Source organism: Mastigoproctus giganteus, chromosome 11 (assembly GCF_048544385.1).
Source record: "Mastigoproctus giganteus isolate SK-2022 chromosome 11, ASM4854438v1, whole genome shotgun sequence".
Taxonomy (NCBI): Eukaryota; Metazoa; Arthropoda; class Arachnida; order Uropygi; family Thelyphonidae; genus Mastigoproctus; species Mastigoproctus giganteus.
The window spans coordinates 56633297-56658079 of NC_143585.1; the positions used below are offsets into that span (position 1 = coordinate 56633297).

General features: G+C 38.1%; 1 protein-coding gene across 3 annotated transcripts in view; it reads left to right on the forward strand.

The window, feature by feature from the left end:
• LOC150078025 (uncharacterized) overlaps window positions 1-24783 on the forward strand; it is a 442574-nt gene that overhangs the window by 127134 nt on the left and 290657 nt on the right. For all 3 annotated transcript variants that reach the window (XM_090384338.1, XM_090384339.1, XM_090384340.1), the window contains exon 5: window positions 21030-21129. In XM_090384338.1, coding sequence (XP_090240464.1) covers window positions 21030-21129 — 100 coding nt within the window. The remainder of the gene's footprint in view (window positions 1-21029; window positions 21130-24783) is intronic.

A 24783-nucleotide genomic window follows, 5' to 3' on the forward strand; every position in this document is an offset into this window, starting at 1 on the left:
GGGCATGATGTCTTTTCCTTGCAACCTGCCTCATGTCTCTCTGTATCATAATTCCCAAAAAATCCCTTTCTTCCTGTATTATTTTTAGTCAACCATGCGAGGTGTATAGCAATTTGAGATCGCTATTCCTCATGTGTTAAGACTATGCACTTTACTGCATTAAAGCATAGCCGCCACTTTTCTAACCATCCTCAAAGTCTGTCTAGTTCATTCTGAAGGCTACGTTGTGCTGGCCATTAACCACTTTCCGGATCTTTACATCAGCTTCAAATTTTGACATCACACCCTCTATCCCTTTGTTAATATCATTTATCAAAATCAAAAACAACAGTGGTTCCAAAAGCAATCTTTGAAGGATTGCTTCTGGAATAACCCATTTGACATTAGGCCAAACTGGAGAGTAACCATTCATTACAACTCTCTACTTCCTGTCCTGCAGCTGTCCCACGGTCCATCTAAGGTTCTAAGACCAGATACCAACATATTCCAGCTTTCACATTATCCTCTTATGTGGGATTGAGTTGAACATCGGTGAGGTAGTAGCAGTAGTAGTGGCATGTGATACAAGAAAGCAAGTGCTTATGCAGCATCAGCCAAAAAAAAAAAAAAAAATTACACCATTCCCTCCAAATGCCTGTCCAGTTCCTCCTTAAATTTATTTAACCTATCAACTTCCACAACGACAGATGGAAGTTGGTTCCAGCAATTAACCACCTGCTGGCTAAAGGCAAATTTCCGCACATATATTCTACATTTGTCTTTTCTTAATTTGAATTTATGCCCGCCTTAGGTTCGTAATCTGAACAAGTGGAAGGATCCCATCAGATTTCAGCTTGCTAAACCCATTCAAACCTACACACCTCAATCAGATCACTGCACAGGTGCCTAGTCTCCAGCCACTGCAATTTGCAGAACTTAAGCCTCTCTTGGTAAGATGATCCCTTCATTCCCCTCACCAATCTTGTTGCCCTTCTCTGTACACGCTCAAGCAAATCTACATCCTTCCTAAAATGAGGCCTCCAGACCTGTACACAGTACTCAAGGTGTGGCCTGACCATTGCCTTATACAGGGGGACAATCATTGACAAAACCCCATGACCTGCCCTAGCAGCCTGTCTGTATTGCTCAGAAAACTTCATATCTGACTGCACAATTACTCCCAGGTCTTTTTCATTTTCTACCACCTTAAGTGTAGTACCACACAGTTAACTGCAATCAGTTAATTGTCATATGCAGTACTTTGCATTTGTCAAAGTTAAACTTCAGTTGCCACTTCTTAGCCCATCTGCCCAAATTATCTAGATCCTGTTGCAGTAGCACACTGCCATTATTGTCATTAACAACCCTGCCAACCTTTGTATCATCTGCAAACTTTGACACTAAGCCTGATATACCTTCATCAATATCATTGATAAATATACAAAACAACAGAGGCCCCAACACCGAACCCTGTGGGACTCCACTAATAACATTAGTCCACGAAGAGCAGCACCCATTGATTACCACCCTCTGTCTTGTCCCACTCAACCATCCTTTTATCCATTGTAGAAACTTACCCTTAATACCATTCTGCTCCAATTTGTACAATAGTCCCATGCGCAACAGTGTCAAAAGCTTTCCCGAAATCCAAATATATGATATCAAAATTATTTTTTGCATCCAGTTCCTTTGTAACCACATCATAATATCCTATCAAATTTATCAGACAAGACTTTCCCTTAACAAACCCATGCTGTGTCTGAATTTTTGCCGCAGTCTTGTCTAGATGATCCTGCAATGCATCTTTAACCAGTGACTCCATTATTTTACCCGGAACAGAAGTTAAACTAACTGGTCTGTAATTACTCGTGTTACCCTTCAATCCCCCCTTTGTGAATTGGGGAGCACATCTCCAGTCTGTGGGGACCTCCCCTGAGTCCAAGGATGCTCTCATAATTATGGCTACGGGTTTGCTTAGTTGCTTTGCCGCCTCCTTTAATATAACTGGATAGATCCCATCCACCCCAGGTGCCTTTCTTATGTTTAACTTCAACAATTTCTCCTCCACTTTGCTTTCAGTTATTACAAAATAATTAAGTATCCTGCTACAATTTGATAACCTTCTGCCATTTTCAAATCTTAATAACTCCTCATGTGTGAATGTAGATGCAAAATACTCATTCAGTTTGTTTGCTATCTGAGCAGGATCATCAACAGTGGAACCATCGATATTAAGTGGACCAATCAGATTCATCCCCTTCCTTTTAGAGTTTATATAATAAAGAAATCCTTGCTGTTTTTCTTAGCATCTTTTGCCAAAGATTTCTCGTAATCTGCCTTCGCCTGCCCGACCTCCTTTGTGACCTGATTACAGACTAGCTTATATCTGCCATAGGCTTCTGAGTTGCCTGATAATTTATATGCATCCCATGCATTTTTCTTCTCTGTTACAAGTCTCATTAGTTCATTTGATAACCATTTAGGCCTAAACCTTGGACAATATTTTGTAATAAGTATGAAACTTTTAGTAGCATCCACAATTGATTCCTTGAATGCTTCCCACTTAGAATTTACTGTTGGTAACATCGTCAGTTGATCCCACTGTACAGAATTTAAAAACTGTCTGTTCTTGCCTTTAAGGAAGCAAAAACCCTTTCCTTTTCCCCTGATGGTAATTATATCTTTAAGTAAATCCCACATCAGTACACTGTTATCACTGCGAACTAGTGGTTCCTTTATCTGCAAATTCTTAATACATGAATGATCACTGCTGATAACCAGATCAAGAGTATTACCCTCTCTGGTTGCCTCTCGAACATGCTGCTGCAGAAAACAGTCATCCAATAAATCCACAAAAGTCTTACTAGTGTGTGAGTGACCAACCCACAAGTTCCAGTCAATATCTGGGAAGTTAAAATCCCCCATTATAAGACATTCTGATTTACTAGCCCACTCTATTTCTCTATACAATTGTTCATTGTACTCATTCGAGTCATTAGGCCTATAACACACTCCTACTCTTATTTTTGCTTTCGCAGTGCTTATGTCACACCAAACGTACTCAACAGTGCACTGTTCATCTATATGATGAACAGTGCAATTTTGATTTTATGTTTTTCTTAATTAACAGCATAACACCTCCTCCCTTCCTATCCTGTCTATCCTTTCTGTACACATTGTACTCCCCAAATTCCAGTTCTGCATTCCTTATATCTGTGCGACACCACATTTCTGCTATCCCAACAATATACGCCTTTGGTGTCTTGACCAGCACTTTAAATTCATCAAATTTATTTACTATACTTCTAGCATTGGTATACATGCAAGAATACATGCATCTATTCTTATTCTTAGTTACCCTAACGCATCCCATATACCCACCTGTTTCACGATGACTGCCATCAGACTCTCAAACCCCTAGCACCCATCGCTCCAGGTCGCTACTTATTCTAATAGAAGTTGTGCAAGAATCACCTTAACCTCTGCTACTTTTAACCTTTTAGTCTGTGAACCACCCCAAGCTAGCAGTTTTCCGACCCACCTAACACTGCCTCGATAGCATCAGCAAATATTCTTGCACTCTTTCTATTTAAGTGTATCCCATCCCTTTAGAAGCAGTCTCTCCTGTTAAAAAGTCCAAATAAACAATATCAAAATTATTTTCGATATCCAGCTAATGAGTCACTGTATCAGAGAATACCTTACTAGGTTAGTTAAAAATGATTTTTTCTTAACAAAACTGTATTGTGTATCCATCAGAATTCCATTTTTATCTGAATGATTCTGCGTTGCATTCTTTATCATTGCTTCCATAGTTCCCCCTACTAAAGTCAAACTTACTCATCTATAATTAACCTCTTTGCTCTTAAAATTGCTTTTATGTTGTGGTGATATACAGGCAATTCTCCAATCTAAAGGAACTTCTGAATTAAATCATAGATGCCGTTGTAAGTAAACAATAGTTCAGTCGACCCTCTCTCACTCTCACTGACTCAAAATTACTGGGTTTATGCCACCAGCTCCAAAAGCTTAACTTGCTTTTAGGCTTGAAAATATTTTTTAATAAAAAATCATTTGTAATTTAATATTTGTTAATTTTATACTCCACAGCTCACTATAAAGCATTTTTCATCTGTAAAGATCAGTGCAAAATACCTGTCCAATTCATCAGGCGGGTTATCTAAGATTTTTTTTCACCCATTATCTGATAAGTTTTCTTTCTATTCACAGATATAAAAAGGAAAAAAAAATCCTTGTCCCCATTCTTTGCTCTCTTATCCAGTGGTTTCTTATGCTCGGCCTTTTTCGGCTTAATGTTTTCTGTAGTACTATTGATAATCAACTTATATTCACTGTTTTTTTTATCACCCTGTAACTTTTTCATTCACTGTTTTCCCTGCTCTGTTAGACTGGCCAGATCTATAGTCAACCATCTTGGCACCTTCCAAATTCTGGTTTTTTTTTAATAGTATACATGCAGTCATGGCTTTTCATAACTATTTCCTTAATGTCAGAGTTCAGTGTTGGGTCCATTGTTGTTTCCTGTATTTATAAATGATATTGATGATGGTATATCAAGCTTAATGTCCAAGTTTGCAGATGATACAAAGGTTGGCAGGGTTGTTAAGGACACTAATGACAGTATGCTGCTGCAACAGGATCTATAAAGGTTGAGCAGATGGGCTGAGAGGTGGCAAATGAAGTTTAACATTGACAAATGTAAAGTACTACATATGGGAAGCAGTAACCCCAAAGTGACGTATCAACTCTGTGGTACTATACTGACAGTAGTAGAGAATGAAAAGGACCTGGGGCTAATTGTGTAGGCAGATATGAAGTTTTCTGAGCAGTGCAGATGGTCTGCAGGAGTAGCTCATACTGTCTTGTCAATGATATATAGGAATTTTTCTAGCAGGGATAAAGAGGTGATTATCCCCTTGTATAAGGCAATGGTCAGGCCACACCTTGAGTATTGTATACAGGTCTGGAGGCCTCATTTTATGAAGGATGTAGAGCTGAGTACAGAGAAGGGCAACAAGATTAGTGAATGGAACAAAGGGTTGCTCTTATGAAGAAAGGCTTAAATTTTGCAAATCACAGTGTCTGGAGACTAGGCACCTGCGAGGTGATCTGATTGCAAGGTGATCTGATTGAGGTGTATAAAGCCTTGAATGGTTTGAGCATGTTCAATACTGATAGGATTCTTCCTCTTGCTCAGAATAGTCACCTGAGAGGGCGTAAATTCAAATTGCGGAAAGACAGATGTAGGATAGATGTGCGGAAGTTTGCCTTTATTCAGCGGGTAGTTGGTTGGTGGAACAGACTTCCATCCTTTGTTGTGGAAGTTGATAGCCTAAATAAATTTAAGGCTGAGTTGGACAGGTATTTGGAACGAACGGAGGGGTGAAATGGGACCGTTTTTTTTTTTTTTTTTTTTTTTTTTGGCTGATGCTGTATAAGCTTGCTTTCTTGCATCATATGCCTCTACTAATGCTAAATGCTAATATTCCATAATTCTAATCACTCTTCCTATACTTGCTGCCCAGTTGATGGAGACCATGCGGCTTGAAACTGGCATGCCCCCTTTCCCGAAATTAAACCCCATGTTTTGCCTTTAATAACTGCAACCTCTTTCTTAATCTTCCGACTAAGGACTATATGACCACTTCCTGCTAATGGTTCCTGTACTGTTGGCCCAATGAATTATCTGGTTTGTGGGTGATCAGGTCTAAAATATTCTTACCCATATTATTTTCTCTAACATGCTGATATAAATGAATATTATGTAGTTTATTTAAAAACTTTGTCTCCTGTGGTGACTTTGCTTCCTGCTTCAATCAGTAAAGGGCAAATTGAAATCACTTATAATAAGATTTTCACACTTGTTTGCCCAATTTTTCTTTCAATATTCTGACCTGTATCCCATATTTTTAAATACATTATACCTACCATAGTGAAACTCAAATTCATAATAACTGCAATAATACTACACCAACAGTAAAACTGATACTTTATTAAAATAAAAATGGTATAATGAAAACTGGATTAAAATTAAACTGGAAATACAATAAAACCATAAAAATAAAGCATATAAAATGTACAATGAAATAAAACACGGAATAAAAGCAATAAAAACACAACCGTAGCTTTCAAAGGCATCTACTTCCTTTATCAACAGTAATACTTAACATGCAGGATCATAAATATCTGCAGGATCACGGTTCACAGCATATATGTTACCACAGGAGCATGGGCAGTACCCTCCATACATGCATTGGAACCGGAAATGGCTCGGGAGTGGGCCAGGCAGAACCAATCATCTTGTCCAAGAATCCCAGTTTTGAAGAGGGGATGAATACGGGTTCCCCTGTCTCTATTAATAGTGTTACTCTCAGAAGAGCAAATCCACAAACTCTTGAGCCACTTGTGGTTCCAAAATCTACAAATGGTCGATAATAACAGCTTCGTCGGGAGAGATTTTGTGGTTCTTCTCCCAAAAATTTTTCGCAAATGAAGCATATTAATGCAATAAAGACCACAGATTATGGGAAATCTGCTGTGGCAGAACATTTTTGGGAGAAGAACCACCAAATCTCTCCTGACGAAGCTGTTGTTGTTGTCGACTGTTCACATAGATTTTGGAACCGCAAGTGGTTCAAGAGTTTGTGGATTTGCTCTTCTGAGCGTAACACTATTAATAGAGACAGGGAAATCCGTATTCATCCCCCCCCTTGAAACTGTGATTCTTGGATGGTATGAATGGTTCTGCCTGGCCCACTCCTGAGTCATTTCCAGTTCCCAATGTATGTATGGAGGGTACTGCCTCTTGTGGTAACATGTGCTGTGAACCATGATCTTGCAGATATATTTAAGGATGTACTATAGGATGTTAAGTATTACTGTTGATAAAGGAAGTGGATGCCTTTGAAAGCTACAGTTGAGTTTTTATTGCTTTTATTCTTTGATTTATATTGTTTTATTTCATTGTACATTTTATATGCTTTATTTTTATGGTTTTATTGTATAAACAGTATATTTTATTTTATTTTATTTCCAGTTTAATTTTAATCCACGTATCAGTAAAGATGGTGTAGTATTATTGCAGTTATTATGAATTTGAGCATTCCCAACTCCAGAGGATAAATATATATCCTCTGGGGTTGTTTGAAGAAAGGACATAGTGAAACTTGTTATGTGTTATTTCTGTGTGACACATTTCCATTAAACCTATTATGTTAGCTTAGTTGGTCCTAAACAGGGGTTCAAATTCGTTCTTTATTGGCAACACCCTGACATTATTGTAGACACAGTTAAGATTAAGTGCTCTTGTATAGTTACTCTACTCCCTCCCAAAGTTATTTAAACTTGTTTCTCAATCATCAGTTTGCCATTCATTTGAAACTGCCATTTTTGGCACATCTTGCCAATTTTAGCTTTTGCAGACAGGAATAAGAAATCTTGAGATATGTACGAGCGTTACTTTGACCTATCATATCATAAGATAAATACATGTCTATATTACCCCTGCAGCCCTATATTGCCCCTCTATTTCACTGACCAGCCATTCTTCCCTGAACCCTTATGGCCTGCTCTGTGATACTGGCAAAGTCCCTTGTACCACCTTTATTACTTCTCCATTATTCCAGCTTCTTGCAGGGTCGATAATGCACCATCTTTGTTCAAATGTATTCCATCTCTCCAAATTATATTCCTTCTACCTACTGGTGGGCCATGCTGATAAAAAAATTTCCTCAAAAGCCTTGCAATGTTCTTCAAGTCTGGTTAATCCAAAAATTTTTCTTTCCTCCTATCATGCTTGGATATGTAAAATGCTTCTTGGAAGAATTATGGAGACATATATACTTTCTGACTTAACTTACTATATTTTTATCTCTTTCTTACAGCATGGTTCTATAGTTATCCAACAGTGGTGGAACAGACTTCCATCCCTTGTCGTGGAAGTTGATAGCCTAAATAAGTTTAAGGCTCAGCTGGACAGGTATTTCGAACGAACAGAGGGGTGAAGTGGAAGTGGTTATTTTTTATTTATTTATTTTTTTTTTTTGGCTGATGCTGCATAAGCCTGCTTTCTTGCATCAAATGCCTCTACTAATGCTAAAGTCATTAGTGAGTGTGCCCTTAATGAATACATTTTTCATTCCCTTTTAGAAATTCACAAGCAAGGACTTTATTTACTGCATTTGTGCTTTGTATGAGTGCAGTGGATAAAGTGAATTTGGAAGTCTGTAAAGTCTGTATACAGACTTCCATTATGGACTTGTAAATAAGGTGTTATAGACTTCCAAAACTGAAGACATTTTAGTTGGATATGATCAAATTCCTTCTTAAATTAGACTCTCATGGTTTCAATGGAATTAATTCTAAGCGGTATCTGAATAAATGTAATTTTCAGTTACTTCATTGTCAGGTTGATACAGTCTAGCAGGTAGCTTTTTGTAGGCATCTGCTATACCTAGACATGACTAAACTGTGACTTGTCATTCCAAAGCACAGTTTTCCATTGGTCTATGGTTCAAGAATAGTGTGCCTTACACCAAGCTAGATGGCATGTGGCATTAGACTGTTGTGGTAACCCACATCGTGCAGTATCCTGCACAACGTACTGGTCCTGAAATGTGTTCCAGCCATCCCACTGAAGGAGCACGCACGCACGTGCACATCAACAATCAACCTCTGTTCTGAGTAGATGATTCTTTTCAGGTCTCTCCTGCCAGCTTCATTGGTTTTCTGGGTTGTTTCATGATGTTTTCAGCTTACATTAAAATGTCACATACAGACTGACTGCGTATGTTCCACTATCATTCATCTGGAAGTCTATTAATTTCATCAATTGCAGTATCTTGCATTCTCATTCATACTATTTTCTCTTCAAAGTTATAATTGTGTCTGGAAAGTGGAGCTTGGGTAAAATGTGACCAACTATCAGTGGTGGGGGGGGGCTTCTGGATATTAATGGTGAATCAGTGAGTCATATACACACACACAAGTTTTCCAACAGATATTTAAAACCCTTGTGGAAATGTAGAGCATATGGACACAGTTACTGGTGAGGAATGATATAAAACAAAGGTTATTATCTGAACAGGGTGCTTTATTGGCCAAGGTCAGTTGCTATGACTTCCAAGGACCTTGGAAGTCATAGCAACCACTGAGGTTTGGGGAACTGGATAAGATGTAGGAGCCTGTATTCAGCATGCAGAGCCTTTGATTTTCTGTTATTCTAATGATCTTGCAACCTCTAGAGGGTTCCCCATTAGGGATTGTGGGGGAGGGTACAGGTGGTCAAAAAGTTCTGAGAACAGAGTATAAAGACATAGGTACAATATTCTATGATTTTTTATTTTTCAATGTATGTGCTCTAAAGTTCAATACACTTATTGTATTTAATCTGCAAAGAGTTTAATCCCTCAAAAATAAAATTCTTCAGGTTGGGCCAAACCAGTCTTCCAGAGCAAGCTGTATTTAGCACTTCATCATCTTTAAAACATGGTACATGAAGATGAGACTTGTGGTTTGAGGTTTATAAACAAGTAATAGTCACTTGCAGCTATATCTGGTCTGTGGTGAGTGTTTTAATTGTTCAAATTCATATTCATGAATTTTATCCACTTAGTGCAGAGGATGAGGTGAAGGAAGGAGAGGAGGGAATTGAAAAGGGAGGAATGAAAAGAGCAAGGGGTGGAGGAGGCTGAATGGAAGAAGTGTGGAAGGAAGCTATTAGTACAGGAAGCTACTGGTTAAATAACTTTTTTTACTTCTACACAGTGAACTGTTTTTACATTCTGATTCTCTACATATGAAATTTTTATAAAAATTGTCCACATTTAAAGCTTTCAGAAAACGTTCATTTTTTAAAAAAATATTAAAAAGTTACCTTTAGCATTTCAAAGCTACACATTATTTGAAGGCTGCATCTTCACATACATAAAGATATCCAATATGTCACTTCAGTAGCTCAGACTACTCATGGTTATCGAAACACAAATATATCAATATTTTTAAAGATGTGTTCTCACTGCATAATTCCTTCTGCTCAAACTAGTCTGCCTCTTATTCTTTCAAGTTCTACATCATCTTTAACAGTGCTTTGACAAAGTGACTGTGCAACTAATCTCAAAATGTGAGTGTCATTTTGTTCATTAATGTGCTGTTTTAATTTCCTACCTGTCAGAATAAATTTCTATTCCTAGTAGTAGTGGCAAATGATGCAAGAAAGCAAGCTTATATAGCATCAGCCAAAAAAAAACGCACATTACACACTTCCCCATCCATACCCTTACAAGGATTTGTCTAGTTCTTCCCTGAATTTATTCCCACTTCCAGAACAACAGATAGAAGCTTGTTGCAATGATCAGCCAACCACTGACTGAAGGCACACTTCAGCATTAGCATCAGTTAAGGCATATTATGCAAGAAAGCAAGCTTATACAGCATCAGCCAAAAAAAAAAAAAAAAACCTTCCCATTTCACCCAACCCATCACTTCAAATGTTTGTCTAGTTCAGCCTTAAATTTATTTAAGATATCAACTTCCACAACAACAGATGGAGGTCTGTTCCAGCAATCAACTACCCGCTGGCTAAACCAAACTTCCCCGCACATCTATTCTACAACTGTCTTTCCTCAATTTAAATCTATGCCCCCTCAGGTTCTTAATCTGAGCAAGAGGAAGAATTCTATCAGCATTGAGCCTGCTTAAACCATTCAAGACTTATACACCTCCATCAGACCACTTTGCGGGTGCTTAGTTTCTAACCACTGCATTTTGCAGAATTTAAGCCTTTCTTCGTAAGAGCACCCCTTTGTTCCCTTCACCAGTCTTGTTGCCCTTCTCTGTACTTGTTCTAGTAGCTCAACATTTTTGCTAAAATGAGGCCTCCAGACATGTATGCAGTACTCAAGGTGTGGCCTGGCCATTGCCTTATACAAAGGGATAATGACTTCCTTATCCCTGCTAACAAAATTCCTATACATCATTGACAAGACTACATGACCTGCTCTGGCAGCCTATCTGCACTACTCAGAGAACTTCATATCTGACTGCACAATTACCCCGAGGTCTTTTTCATTCTCCACTTCCCTGAGTGTAGTACCACACAGTTGGTACATTTCTCTTGGGTTACTGCTAACCATATGCAGGTTTTTTTTTTTTTTTTTAATGAAAACCCCAAACATGAAAGGTATTGGAACCTATAGTACCTAGTACCGTGCTTGGGTTGGAGGTTGAGAGTACGAAAGAAGATATTTGTGGACATTAGACTTGAACTTTTGTAGACTAATTTTCAGGAAATACGCATGAAGGAAGATTGTTCCATAAAATGGCAGTTAGCATTTCGGCATTTTAGGAGATCGCGTTTAAGGAATTGGTAGCAGATTTTCGAGAAATTGAAACTGATTGAGCGGGGCAAGGTTTCTCAAAATGGAAAGTGGAATGCAATGTATTATCATTGGCAAAACTATGGATAGGATTTCCAGTCAATGGAAGAAGGTCATTAAAATACAAGAGGAAAAGAGTGGTGGAAAGAACTGAACCATGGGAGACACCAGCATTAGTGGAGAAGTTAGAAGACAGAGAGCCATCTGCTATCACCCTCAGTGAGCGATCAGAGAGAAAACTGGATAACCAATTACAAAAAACAGTTGGCAAACAAAAGATAAGATGGAAGCTTGTTTAGAAGACCTTTATGCCAAACATGATCGAAAGCCTTTGAGATGTCAAGAGCAACTTTTCCATTGAATTTGTCCATAAATGGGTAACATAAGCCAGAATATCACCAGTGGATTGACACTGACGGAATCCATACTGGTGATCGTTGATCAGGCAGAAGGTTTTTAGGTAGTTTAAGAGTTAGCGGTTAATTGATTTCTCCATTACTTAGAAAGAATAGAAGTAATTGCAATGGGACGATAATTGGATTTGACACCCTTTTTAGGAACTGGCTGGATATGAGCAAATTTCCAAGCAGAAGGAAAAACACCTTTGGAATAAGAAAGTGAAAAAAGGCGGCAAAGAGCAGGAGTAAGTTCAGGAACACAGGTTTTGAGAACAAGAGAGAAATACCATCAGAACCTGGAGAAAAGCATTCTTAGCATCAAGATTCACCAAAATATTTCTGACTTCCTTTTTATGGAAGACCACAGGAGGCATTGAATGGAGCATGTTGGGAATGGTGGGAGGTGTTTTTCCAGGATCATTAATACATGAGTTGGAAGAAAAATGGGATGTTAGCAGGTTAGCTTTATCCTTGGCTAAAGTGAAAACAGAACCATCTAGTTTTGACTGAGGTGGGAGCAGAGATGGGCAAAAGTTGCGGCCAATAGTTTTGGCAAGAGACCAGAATGCTTGGCTACCATTAGGGCAAGAAGCAAGTTTTCTACCCTTAGCCTGTTCGAATCTAGTTTGGACTGATTAATAACTGCTTTATAATTGTTGCGAACTTTGGTGTAGGCAGAAAATGAAATTGAAGAATTGGAAACAAGCCAATTATGATATGCAACATCCTTCTCTTGAATAGCCTTAGCACATTTATTTGAAAACCAAGGTTTAGATAAAGGACGAGATTTTAAAGTGGGATAAAGGATTCCACTCCTACAAGAATGATTTCACTGACGCGATCTGAGCAAACATTGACATCAGAAGTTTTGAAACAGTAATCCGACCAAGGAAAAGAAGAAAAGAAATCTCACAGGTTATCCCAGTTTGCATTCTTGTAATGCCAAACAACACGATTTTGCGAATAGCCATGAGATAAAGGCTCCATTGGAGAAGCGAAAATCACGAAGTTGTGATCTGAGGTGCCTAAAGGACTACTCTCACTTCAACCGTGTACTTAGAAGGGTTGTTTGTGAGAAAAAGATCAAGCGTGTTGGCTGTATGGTTAGGATTGTCCAGTATTCTTGTAGGTAAATGAACAATCTGTGCAAGGTCATTAGTAATTGCAAAAGCCTCAGCATCTCGCCCAGCTGGGTTAGTGTGACTAGAAAACGGAAGCCAGCTGGAGTTGTGAACATTAAAATCACCAAAGAAAATTACCTCACTGTTAGGAAAGTTGGACTGGAGAAAGTCAAGTTGCAAAGAGAAGCAGTCAAAGAGCTCCAAGTGATTAGTGGAGTTGGGAGAATGATAGAGACAACAGATGAATTGACAAAATGAGGCAGAGAGATTTTAAGCCAGAGAAGGTCAAAAAGAGAAGATTCCAAATTACCAAGTCTCTGACAGGGAATATCGGAATGGACATATGCACAAGTACCACCTTTGAGGTGAAAGGAATCATTCAGCGAATAATTTGGGCATCTGAGATGAGCAGAAGTTGAATCAACCGATAACTGAGATTCTGTCAGAAAAAGTACATGGGGTTCGGCAGACTGCAAGTGGAAATAGACATCGTTGAGATTAGAATTGAGACCTTGCGTATTTATGAAATGAACTAGGAAGTGTTTGGGAAGTTTAGATATCTTTTTGCAGATAAGCTTACTCTATTAGTTTGACAATTCGTGGCATATTCAATAGTAAGAAAAAGTGGGGTGCATTGTCGCGGGGGGGGGCTTTCATACATGCTGTATGAATTAATGAAATTTTTGGATATGGCATACACATGGTAAGAATATACACAGATTCTTGACATAATAGGGCCTCGACAATGTCTCCCACATACACACTATTCGGACTGCCTCCAGTCACTATCTGCCAGAGTAGAGGTAGCAGGATTATACACTAGATGGTCTGGAAGCCTCCTAAAGAGTTACCAATAGGTTCGGTCTGATGTACTAACTGGTGGCCGGCCTGTGAACACCATTCTAGAGCTGTACCCTTGAAATATAAGGAAGAACTTTGCATTTGTCAATGTTAAACTTCAGTTTCCACTTCTCAGCTCATATGCGTAACTTTTCTAGATCCTGTTGCAGTAGCATACTGACTTTACTGTCCTTATCAACCCTGCCAACCTTTGTATCATCTGCAAACTTGGACTTTAAGCCTGATATACCTCCATCAATATCATTGATAAATACACAAAACAGCAATGGGCCCAGCACCGAACTTGGGAGGGGGGGCTCCGCTAATAACATTAGTCCACAAAGAGCAGTGTCCATTTATTGGCACTCTCATGTATACCTGCGTGTACACCAATGCTAGGAGTTTGGTAAATAAATTTGATGAATTTGAGGTATTGCTCAAAACATCAAAGGCAGATATTGTTGGGATATCAGAGACGTGGTATCACACAGATATAAGTAATGCGGAACTGGAATTTGGGGAATACAATGTGTATAGAAAGGATAGACAGGACAGGAGGGGAGGACGGGTTATGCTATTAATTAAGAAACACATAAAGTCCAAGGAAGTGAAGCCAGTCGAAATCGATGGACAGGGCAGTGTCGAGTCAGTTTGGTGTGACATAAGCATAGGGAAATCAAAATTGAGAGTAGGAATGTGCTATAGGCCTAATGACTCTGATGAATATAATAAGATATTGTACAGGGAAATAGAGTGGGCCAGTAAATCAGAGAGTCTTATAATGGGGGATTTTAATTTCCCAGATATTGACTGGAATTTGTGGGTTGGTCACTCGCACACTAGCAAAGCTTTTGTGGATTTATTGGATGATTGTTTTCTACATCAGCATGTTCGTGAGGCAACAAGAGGGAGCAATACTCTTGATCTGATTATCAGTAGTGATTCTTCATGCATTAAGAATCTGCAGATAAATGAACCACTAGGTGGCAGTGATCACAGTGTGTTGAAGTGGGATTTACTCAAGGAGGTAACTACCATCAGAGGTAAAGGGAAGGGTTTTTGTTTTCGTAAAGGCGACTATGATGGTCTGAGACAGTATTTAAATTCTATACAGTGGGACCAACTGATGATGTTACCAACAGCAAACTCAAAATGGGAAGCATTCAAGGAACTAATCTTGGAGGCTACCAGGCTTTACATACCAACTAAGAAATATTGTTCAAGGTTTAGGCCTAAATGGTTGTCAGATGAACTAATGAGACATGTGGCAGAGAAGAAAAATGCATGGGATACATACAAATTAATGGGTGACATGGAAGCCTATGATAGATATAAGTTGGTCTGTAACCAAGTCACAAAGGACATTAGGCAGGCAAAGGCAGACTGCTAAAAATCCTTGGCAAAGGATGCAAAGAAAAACAGAAAAGAGTTCTTTACCTATTTAAACTCAAGAAGGAAAGGGATGAATAAGATTGGTCCACTGGATATTGATGGTTCAACAGTTGAGGATCCTGCTCAGGTGGCTAACAATCTAAACGAGTATTTTGCATCTACATTCACGCATGAGGAGTTATTCAGGAAGGAGAATGATGTAGGTAAAGTAAACATTGGCAGTGAGCTGGATGATTTTGTAATAACTGAGAAGAAAGTGGAGGAGAGATTGTTGAGGATAAACATAAAAAAGGCACCTGGGGTGGATGGGATCTATCCAGTTATATTAAAGGAGGCAGCGAAGGAAGTAAGCAAACCCCTGGCCATAATTATGAGAGCTTCTTTGGGCTCAGGGGAGATACCCATAGACTGGAGACGTGCAAATGTAACCCCAATTCACAAAGGCTGACACAAGTAATTATAGACCTGTTAGTTTAACTTCTGTTCCAGGTAAATAAATGGAGGCACTAGTTAAAGAAGCACTGCAGGATCATCTAGACAAGAATTCAGTTATAGCTCAGACGCAGCATGGGTTTGTTAAGGGCAGGTCTTGCCTGACCAATTTGATTGGATACTATGATGTAGTCACAAAATAACTGGATGCAGGGAATAACTTTGATATTATATATTTGGATCTTAGAAAGGCTTTTGATACTGTTGCACATGGAAGACTGCTGCACAAATTGGAGCAGTGTGGCATTGGAGGCAAATTGCTGCAGTGGATAAGGGGATGGTTGAGTGGCAGAAGACAGAGAGTGGTAATCAATGGACACTGCTCAACGTGGACTAATGTTATTAGTGGAGTTCCTCAGGGTTCAGTGTTGGATCCGTTGTTGTTTTCGGTGTTTATGAATGATATTGATGATGGGATATCAAGTTTAATGTCCAAGTTTGCAGATGATACAAAGGTTGGCAGGGTTGTTAAGGACACTACTGACGCTATGCTGCTGCAACATGATCTGGAAAGGTTGAACAGATGGGCTGAGAGGTGGCAAATGAAGTTTAACATTGACAAATGTAAGGTACTACATATGGGAAACAGTAACCCCAGAGCAACTCTGCAACGTATCAACTCTGCGGTACTACACTGACAGTGGTGGAGAATGAAAAGGACCTGGGGGTAATTGTGCAGGCAGATATGAAGTTCTCTGAGCAGTGCAGACGAGCTGCAAGAGTAGCTCATGGTGTCGTGTCAATGATATACAGGAATTTTTCTAGCAGGGATAAGGAGGTGATTATTCCCTTTTATAAGGCAATGGTTAGGCCACATCTTGAGTACTGTATACAGGTCTGGAGGCCTCATTTCAAGAAGGATGTAGAGCTGCTGGAACGGGTACAGAGAAGGGCAACAAGATTAGTGAATGGAACAAAGGCTTAAGTTTTGCAAATTACAAAGTCTGGAGACTAGGCACCGGCGAGGTGATCTGATAGAGGTGTATAAGGCTTTGAATGGTTTGAGCTTGCTCAATGCCAATGGGATTCTTCATCTTGCTCAGAATAATCACCTCAGAGGGTATAAATTCAAATTGAGGAAGGACGGATGTCGGATAGATGTGCGGAAATTTGCCTTTGGCCAGCGGGTGGTTGGTTGGTGGAACCAACTTCCATCACTTGTTTTGTTGAAGTTGATAGCCTAAACAAATTTAAAGCTCAACTGGACAGGTATTTCGAACGAACGGAGGGGTGAAATGGGAGTGGTGTGTGTGTTTTTTTTTTTTTTTTTTTTTTTTTTGGCTGATGCTGAATAAGCTTGCTTTCTTGCATCATATGCCTCTACTAATGCTAATGCTCTCTGTTGTCTTCTACTCAGCCATCCTTTTATCCATTTTAGTGACTTGCCTTTAATGCCACACTGCTCCAGTTTGTACAGCAGTTTTCCATATGCAAGTATCAAAAGCTTTCCTGAAATCCAAGTATATGATATCGAAATTAATATTTGCATCCAGTTCCTTTGTGATGACAACGTAATATCTAATCACATTGGTCAGACAAGACTTCCCCTTAAGAAACCCATTCTGTGTCTGAACTATTACTGCAGTCTTGTCTAGATGATCCTGCAATGCTTCTTGAACCAGTGACTCCATTATTTTCCCCAGAATAGAAGTTAAGCTTACAGGTCTATAATTATTTGTGTTACCCTTTGAATCCCCTTTGTGAATTGGGAATACATTTGCACATCTCCAGTCCATGGGGACCTCTCCTGATTCTAAGAATGCTCTCATAATTATGGCTAAGGGTTGCTTACTTCCCTTGTTGCCTCCTTCAATATAACTGGATAGATTCCACCCCAGGTTCCTTTTTTATGTTTAACGTCAACAATTTCTCCTCCACTTTGCTCTTCAGCATCACAAAATCATTTAGCTCCCTGTTAGAGTTTAGTTCTGTTCTCCCCTTCCTTCCAGAATTTCTCATGTGATCCTGCAGCCATCCTTCCTCAACTTAAATTTATGTCCCCTAATAGAGTAATAAACAGTGTGATTTTTATTATCTAGTTTACTTTCCTTTGTCATGTAATTCAGTTGGCGCCTCCGTAGCCAGGTGGGAAGGAGCAGCAGTGCGTAGCACACGCTTCTTGATTAGACCGGGGTTCGAGCCCGTCACCACCAAATACGGAGGATGCGGAAAGGTCAGGGAATGACCACCGCATATCCTGGAGCTATATGGCCTTAGTTGCTAATTCTCCTAAAAACCAAACAACAATAACAACAACAACATCATCATGTAATTCAGCAACTACATTAAAATGAACTAGTTAAGAAAAACAGAAAGAAAGGAAAGCAACACAGAAATCTGGAATAGCACAAAACAAACACAGAATAATAACAAAAATATAGAGAAAAGGCCAAGCACTATGAAAAAGAAGCAGAAGAAAATAAAATAGACCATAAAATGTTATGAAATGAATGGAAAGGCTATCAGCATTGATGCGTGTGATACATGCACTTGGTTGAATTCTTTAATAATCTACAGTAGTGATTATCAACCTTTTTTGGTAAAAGTTGGTTGCATTGAATAGTCAAATGTGTGGTAAAGGTTGCATTTTAAAATGGAAATATGACTATACTTAGCATATTAGAGATGTGCATTGGATAGTTTTGTAAGATTATATTCAAAAGGATTGAAGGAGAATTGTAAAATTTTAGTAGACAAATTTTTGGTTTCCTTAATTTGTTTGATTTAAATATCTTGTAAATTTAATTTCTGTAATTTTAAACATTTTATTTCAATTAATCTTTGAAGTTATTTTGTGTAATATTTTGTAAATTTAATTCCTACCTTTTGTAAAGCTAATTCTGCAAAGTTACACTCTTGTCAGTATCTTCTAAGCCTAAATTCTTTAACATGAAATGGTGGCAATCCCAGTTATAAAATAACAGTGATGAGCACATGAAAGGCAACAATGTTTTTTTTTTTTTAATTTCTGGAAAATTTTTTTTGTTTTTTTTTTTAGATAAAATTTCTGCTGAAAATTAAAAAAGAACATTGAAGCTATTATTCCCTTCATTTTCCAGTGTATGAAAAAAATGTTGAATGTGTGAAAATTCAAACAGGCACATATGCATATATTTCTGCTTATAAATGTATAAATAATTTTAAACAATATTACAAAAATGAATATTATATGGCAAATGATGCAAGAAAGCAAGCTTATAACTGATTATAACTTATTACACCAGCTATAAAATTTAGCTGATGCTTGCTTTAAAGCAAGCATCACCTTAAAAAAAAAAAAAAAACACCCTTTCCATTTTATCTGTCCATTCTCTCTCTAGCAGTTTATCTAGTTCTTTCTTGAATTTATTCAAAATACCCACCTCCCAACACCAGACAGGAGTTTTTTCCAACAATTAACCCACTGGCTGAAAGGAAATTTTCACACATCTATCCTGCAACACCGTCCTTCCTCAATTTAAATTTATGGTCTCGTGTGATGTATTTACTTATGTAAATTCTAGAGGGAAGGATATGAATCAGATTGGTTCGACCATTGTTGATCCTACTCAGGTAGCTCACACTCTAAATGAGTATTTTGCATCTACATACACACATGAGGAATTCTGCAGGGAAGCCGGAGACTAGAAGTTTATGAAACTCTAACACAGGGATCTAAATGATTTCATAATTACTCAGAGTAATTACACTTGGGTAGGATGGGATATGCGTGTACCTATGCACCTTACAATTTCAGTTATCTGTTTATATTAAAGGAAGCAGCAAAGAAAGTAAGCAAACTCTTAGCCATAATTATGAAAGTGTCCTTGGATTCAAGGGAGGTCCCCATGGGCTGGAGATGTGCAAATGTATCCTCAATTCACAAAGGGGGATAAAAGGGAGACAAGTAATTATAGATCTGTTAGTTTAATTTCTGTTCCAGGAAAAATAATGGAGTCACTGATTAAAGAAGCATTGTAGGATCATCTAGACAAGACTGCAGTTATAATTCAGACTCAGCATGGGTTTGATATGGGGAAATCTTGTTTGACATTTGACTGGATGCTACGATGTGGTCAAAAAAGGAACTGGATGAAAAAAAAAATAATAATAATTCTGATATCATATACTTGGATTTCAGGAAAGCTTTTGATACTGTTGCATATGGAAGACTGTTGTACAAATTGGAGCAGTATGGCATTAAGGGCCAGTTGCTGTTCTGGGTAAAGGGATGGTTGAGTTGGAGAAGAGAGAGAGAGAGAGGTAATCAGTGGATAGTGCTCTTTGTGGGCTAATGTTATTAGTGCAGTCCTCTAATGTTTGGTGTTGGGCCCATTGTTGTTTTCTATATTTATCAATGATGTTGTTCAAGGTGTACCACGCGGTAGGCTACTGCAACAGGATTTAGAAAAGTTAGGCAGATGGGCTGAGGTGAAAACTGAAGTTTAACATTAACAAATGCAGAGCATTTAAAATATACTTCATATGGGTTGCAGTAACCCCAGAGTAAAGTATCAACTGTGTGGTACTACACTCAGAGTAGTGGAGAATGAAAAATACCTGGGGGTAATTGTGCAGTAAGAAATGAAGTTCCCTATGCAGTGCAGACAGGCTACCAAGACAGCCCATGGGGCCAATGATATACAGGAATTTTGCTAGCAGGAATAAGGAGGTGATTATTCCTTTGTTTATGGCAGTGGTCAGGCCACACTTTGAGTTACTGCATACAGGTCAGGAGACCTAATTTTAGGAAAGATGTAGAGCTGCTGGGGCAAGTACAGAGAGGGGCAACGAGATTGGTGAGGGGAACAATGGAGACCTCTTACCAAGAAAGTGTCTGGAGACTAGGCACCTGTGAGGTTATTTGACTGAGGTGTTTAAGGCTTTGAATGGTTTGAGCAAGCTCAATGGTGATGGAATTCTTTCTCTTGCTCAGATTCCACACTTGAGGGGGCACAAATTCAAATTGAGGAAAGACAGTTGCAGAACATGTGCAGAAATTTTCCAGCAGGTGGTTGATTGCTGGAACAAACTTCCATCTGTTGTTGTGGAAGTTGATATTTTAAATAAGTTCAATTAATATTTCTTTCTTTTTTTTTTTAATTTCTTTTTCTTTTTAATTTCTTTTTTTTGGCTGATGCTGTATAAGCTTGCTTTCTTACATCACATGCCACTGCATAATAATATGTATTAAAAATAAAATAAAATATGATGTCACATAAAATATGATATATGTATTAAAACCATATGAACTGAAGAATTTGTGAACTGTACATTATGATTGAAGTACTGATGCAGTGTAAAATCCTCCAAAACAACATTTCTTGTCTATATAGAGAATAGTATTTTTTGTTTCATTTTTCAAGTTAATAATCTAACATGATGCTTTTTAAATTTCATGTTAAATTAAATATAACCTTTTCCTATTTTAGTGCAGGGCCAATTGCTCATGCTTTGGATAAAGATGCTGACATAGTTATTGTAGGACGGTGTGTTGATAGTGCTCTTGCATTAGGACCATTATTACATAGTGTAGGCATGGTTTTTATAATAATTATATTTATAGAGTTATACAAACTTCTGTGATATTTTTATATGATTGATATTTTATAAAACTGTGATACATTTACTATTGCAGCCTCTAAGATAGCTGCCAATTTTTTGTGGTTTTTCCTGGAGATTTCTAGAAATCATCTGTCTTTTGCAGTTTTACAGAAAGTTTACTTTTCTTGAAGATTTATAGTATCTAGTTAAAGTTTATAATATATGATTTTAAAATATGGTTCTAGTGAATATGTCAATTCAGACTTCAAAGCCATTGTAAGGTGCCTCACTCATCTTTAGCACACAGAGTATAGTATATTCAGAGCATGCAATCTATTACAGTGGTTCTCAACTTTATTTTTTTTCCATTTGAGATGTGCTCACATTAGCTTATTCTCACATGTATAATAATGCCATATACCAATTATATTGTTTGTTACAGAAGCTTTGATTTTGATAAATTCAGAATGTTCAAAATGTTATTTTACTTTAAAAAGTTGTTAACTGTTAAAAGGAGTTTGCTGTAGAAACTATTATACTACATAAACTTATAGGGTTTTCTGTATGAACTATTATTACTGAAGTATATTGAACAATAGTACAATAGTACATTGCAGAAAGTACTATTATTCAACAGGTTTGCAAAGAGAAAAAGGTTGGGAACCACTGTTGTGCCTCATTAGACTTACATTTATTTTTGGTTCATACAAATGTTCAGAAGAATCTCAACAAAACAATTTATGTTTGCTGGGAAAGTAGATTTTAAATTATTTTGAATGATGTCAGAGTAAATACTTTGACATGAGCTTTAGTTTAAGATCAGGCTCTTCAAATGAATGCTTTCATTAAGAAAGCAATCATCTAAATCATTGTATATTGCACTGTAATATATAAAGCCTAATATTTATATCCAGATTGTTAAATTAAATATGAAATGAATGAAGCCAATCTCAATGATGCCAAGCCCCACATACTTTTTTTTTTTCAGACAGAATCCTAATTATTGGTTGGTTCAACCACTGCTTATCTCACTTGTCCTAATTATTCACTATATGATTCCCTTTGCTTCAAAGGTGGTACTTTTGCATGTGTCCACTCTGATATTCCCTGTCAGAGACTCACTAATTTGTTATCTTCTATTTTCAACCTTCTCGGCTTAAAATCTCTCTGCTCCATTCTGTCAAATTTCTGTTTCCCTCTATCATTCTCCAAACTCCACTAATCATTTGGAACTCTTTGACTTCCTCTCTTTGAAACTTGACTTTCCCCAGTCCAACTTTCCTAACATTGAGGTCCTTTTTCTTTGTGATTTTAATGTTCACAACTCCAGTAGGCATCCATCTTCCAGTCACAGGAACTCAGCTGGTCAAGATGCTGAAGCTTCTGCAGTTACTAATGACCTTACACAGATTGTTCATTTATCTACTAGAATACCAGATAATCCTCTAGGCACCGAGTAAACCTGAGCGGTCACAAAAATTGCAATTCGGAAGTGATGTCATCTGCAGCTTCCTCCAGAGGCGAATTAGCATAACTTGTTTTCTTGCAATCATATTTGTATGATTGCAACCAATTTAAAGATGCTACCATTTGCTGCCAGTTTAAATTCTGCCAGTTTAAAGATGCTACCATTTGATTGTACTCATTCAAATGGCTACAATCAAATGGTACATGTGCTCAGCACACACCCACACACCATTTTTTTAAATCACAAACAGATATTCTAATTACATGGTTGAGGTGAGAGATCCTCTAGGCACTTCAGATCACAACTTGGTGATGGTATCTTCTCTAATGGCACCTTTGTCTCATGGCCATTCTCAACCTCCTGTTGTTTGGCATTAGAAGAATGCAAAATGGGATGACCTGCGAGACTTCTTTTCTTCTTTTCCTTGGTCGGATTACTGTTTAAAAACTTCTGATATCAACGTTTGCTCAGATCGCGTCAGTGAAATTATTCTTGCAGGAATGGAAACCACTTCTGTTGCAGAAGCATAGTGTCAGTAGTGTCCTTAACAACCCTGCCAACCTTTGTATCGTCTGCAAACTTGGACATTAAGCTTGATATACCATCATCAATATCATTTATAAATACAGAAAACAACAATGGACCCAACACTGAACCCTGAGGAACTCCACGAGCAGTGTCCATTGATTACCACTCTGTCTTCTCCCCCTCAACTATCCCTTTATTTATCCACAGCAGTTTGCCTCCAATGCCACACTGCTCCAATTTGTGCAGCAGTCTTCCATGTGCAACAGTATCAAAAGCCTTTCTAAGATCCAAATATATAATATCCAAGTAATTCCCTGCATTCAGTTCTTTTGTGACTGCATCATAGTATCCAATCAAATTGGTCAGGCAAGACTTTCCCTTAATAAAACCATGCTGTGTCTGATCTATAACTGAAGTCTTGTCTAGATGATTCTACAGTGCTTCTTTAACCAGTGCCTCCATTAATTTTCCTGGAACAGAAGTTAAACTCACAGGTTTATAATTACTTGTGTCAGCCTTTGATTCTCCTTTGTGAATTGGGGTCACATTTGCACATCTCCAGTCTATGGGTACCTCCCCTGAGTTCAAAGATGCTCTCATAATTATGGCTAACGGTTTGCTTACTTCCTTTGCCTCCTTTAATATAACTGGATAGATCCCAACCACCACGGGTGCCTTTTTTATGCTTGTCTTCAACAATTTCTCCTCCCACTTTCCTCTCAGTTTACTTCACCTCTGGCATTCCCCTTCCTGAATAACTCCTCATGTGTGAATATAGATGCAAAATACTCGTTTAATTTGTTAGCAACCTGAGCAGGATCCTCAACTGTTGAACCATCAATATCCAGTGGACCAATCTGATTCATCCCTTTCCTTCTAGAGTTTACATAGGCAAAGAACAGTTTTCTGATTTTCTTTGCATCCTTTGCAAGGATTTCTCATAATCTGCCTTTGCCTGCCTAATCTCGTTTGTGATTTGGTTACAGACCAGCTTATATCTATCATAGGCTTCTGTGTCACGTGTTAATTTATATGTATCCCATGCATTTTTCTTCTCTGCCATATGTCTCATTAGTTCATCTGACATCCATTTAGGCCTAAACCTTGAACAATATTTCTTAGTTGGTATGTTAAGCCTAGTAGCTTCTAAGATAAGTTCTTTGAATGCTTCCCATTTTGAATTTGCTGTTGGTAACATCATCAGTTGGTCCCACTGTATAGAATTTAAATACTGTCTCAGTCCATCGTCGTCGCCTTTACGGAAGCAATAACCCTTTCCTTTACCCCTGATGGTAGTCACCTCTTTGAGTAAATCCCACTTCACCACACTGTGATCACTGCCACCTAGTGGTTCATTTATCTGCAGATTCTTAATGCATGAAAAATCACTACTGATAATCAGATCAAGAGTATTACTCTCTCTAGTTGCCTCCCGAACATGCTGATGTAGAAAACAATCATCCAATAAATCCAGAAAAGCCTTGCTAGTGTGTGAGTGACCAACCCACAAATTCCAGTTAATATCTGGGAAATTAAAATCCCCCATTATAAGATTCTCTGATTTACTGGCCCACTCTATTTCCCTGTACAGTTTCTTATTATACTCATCAGAGTCATTAGGATTATAGCACACTCCTACTCTTAAT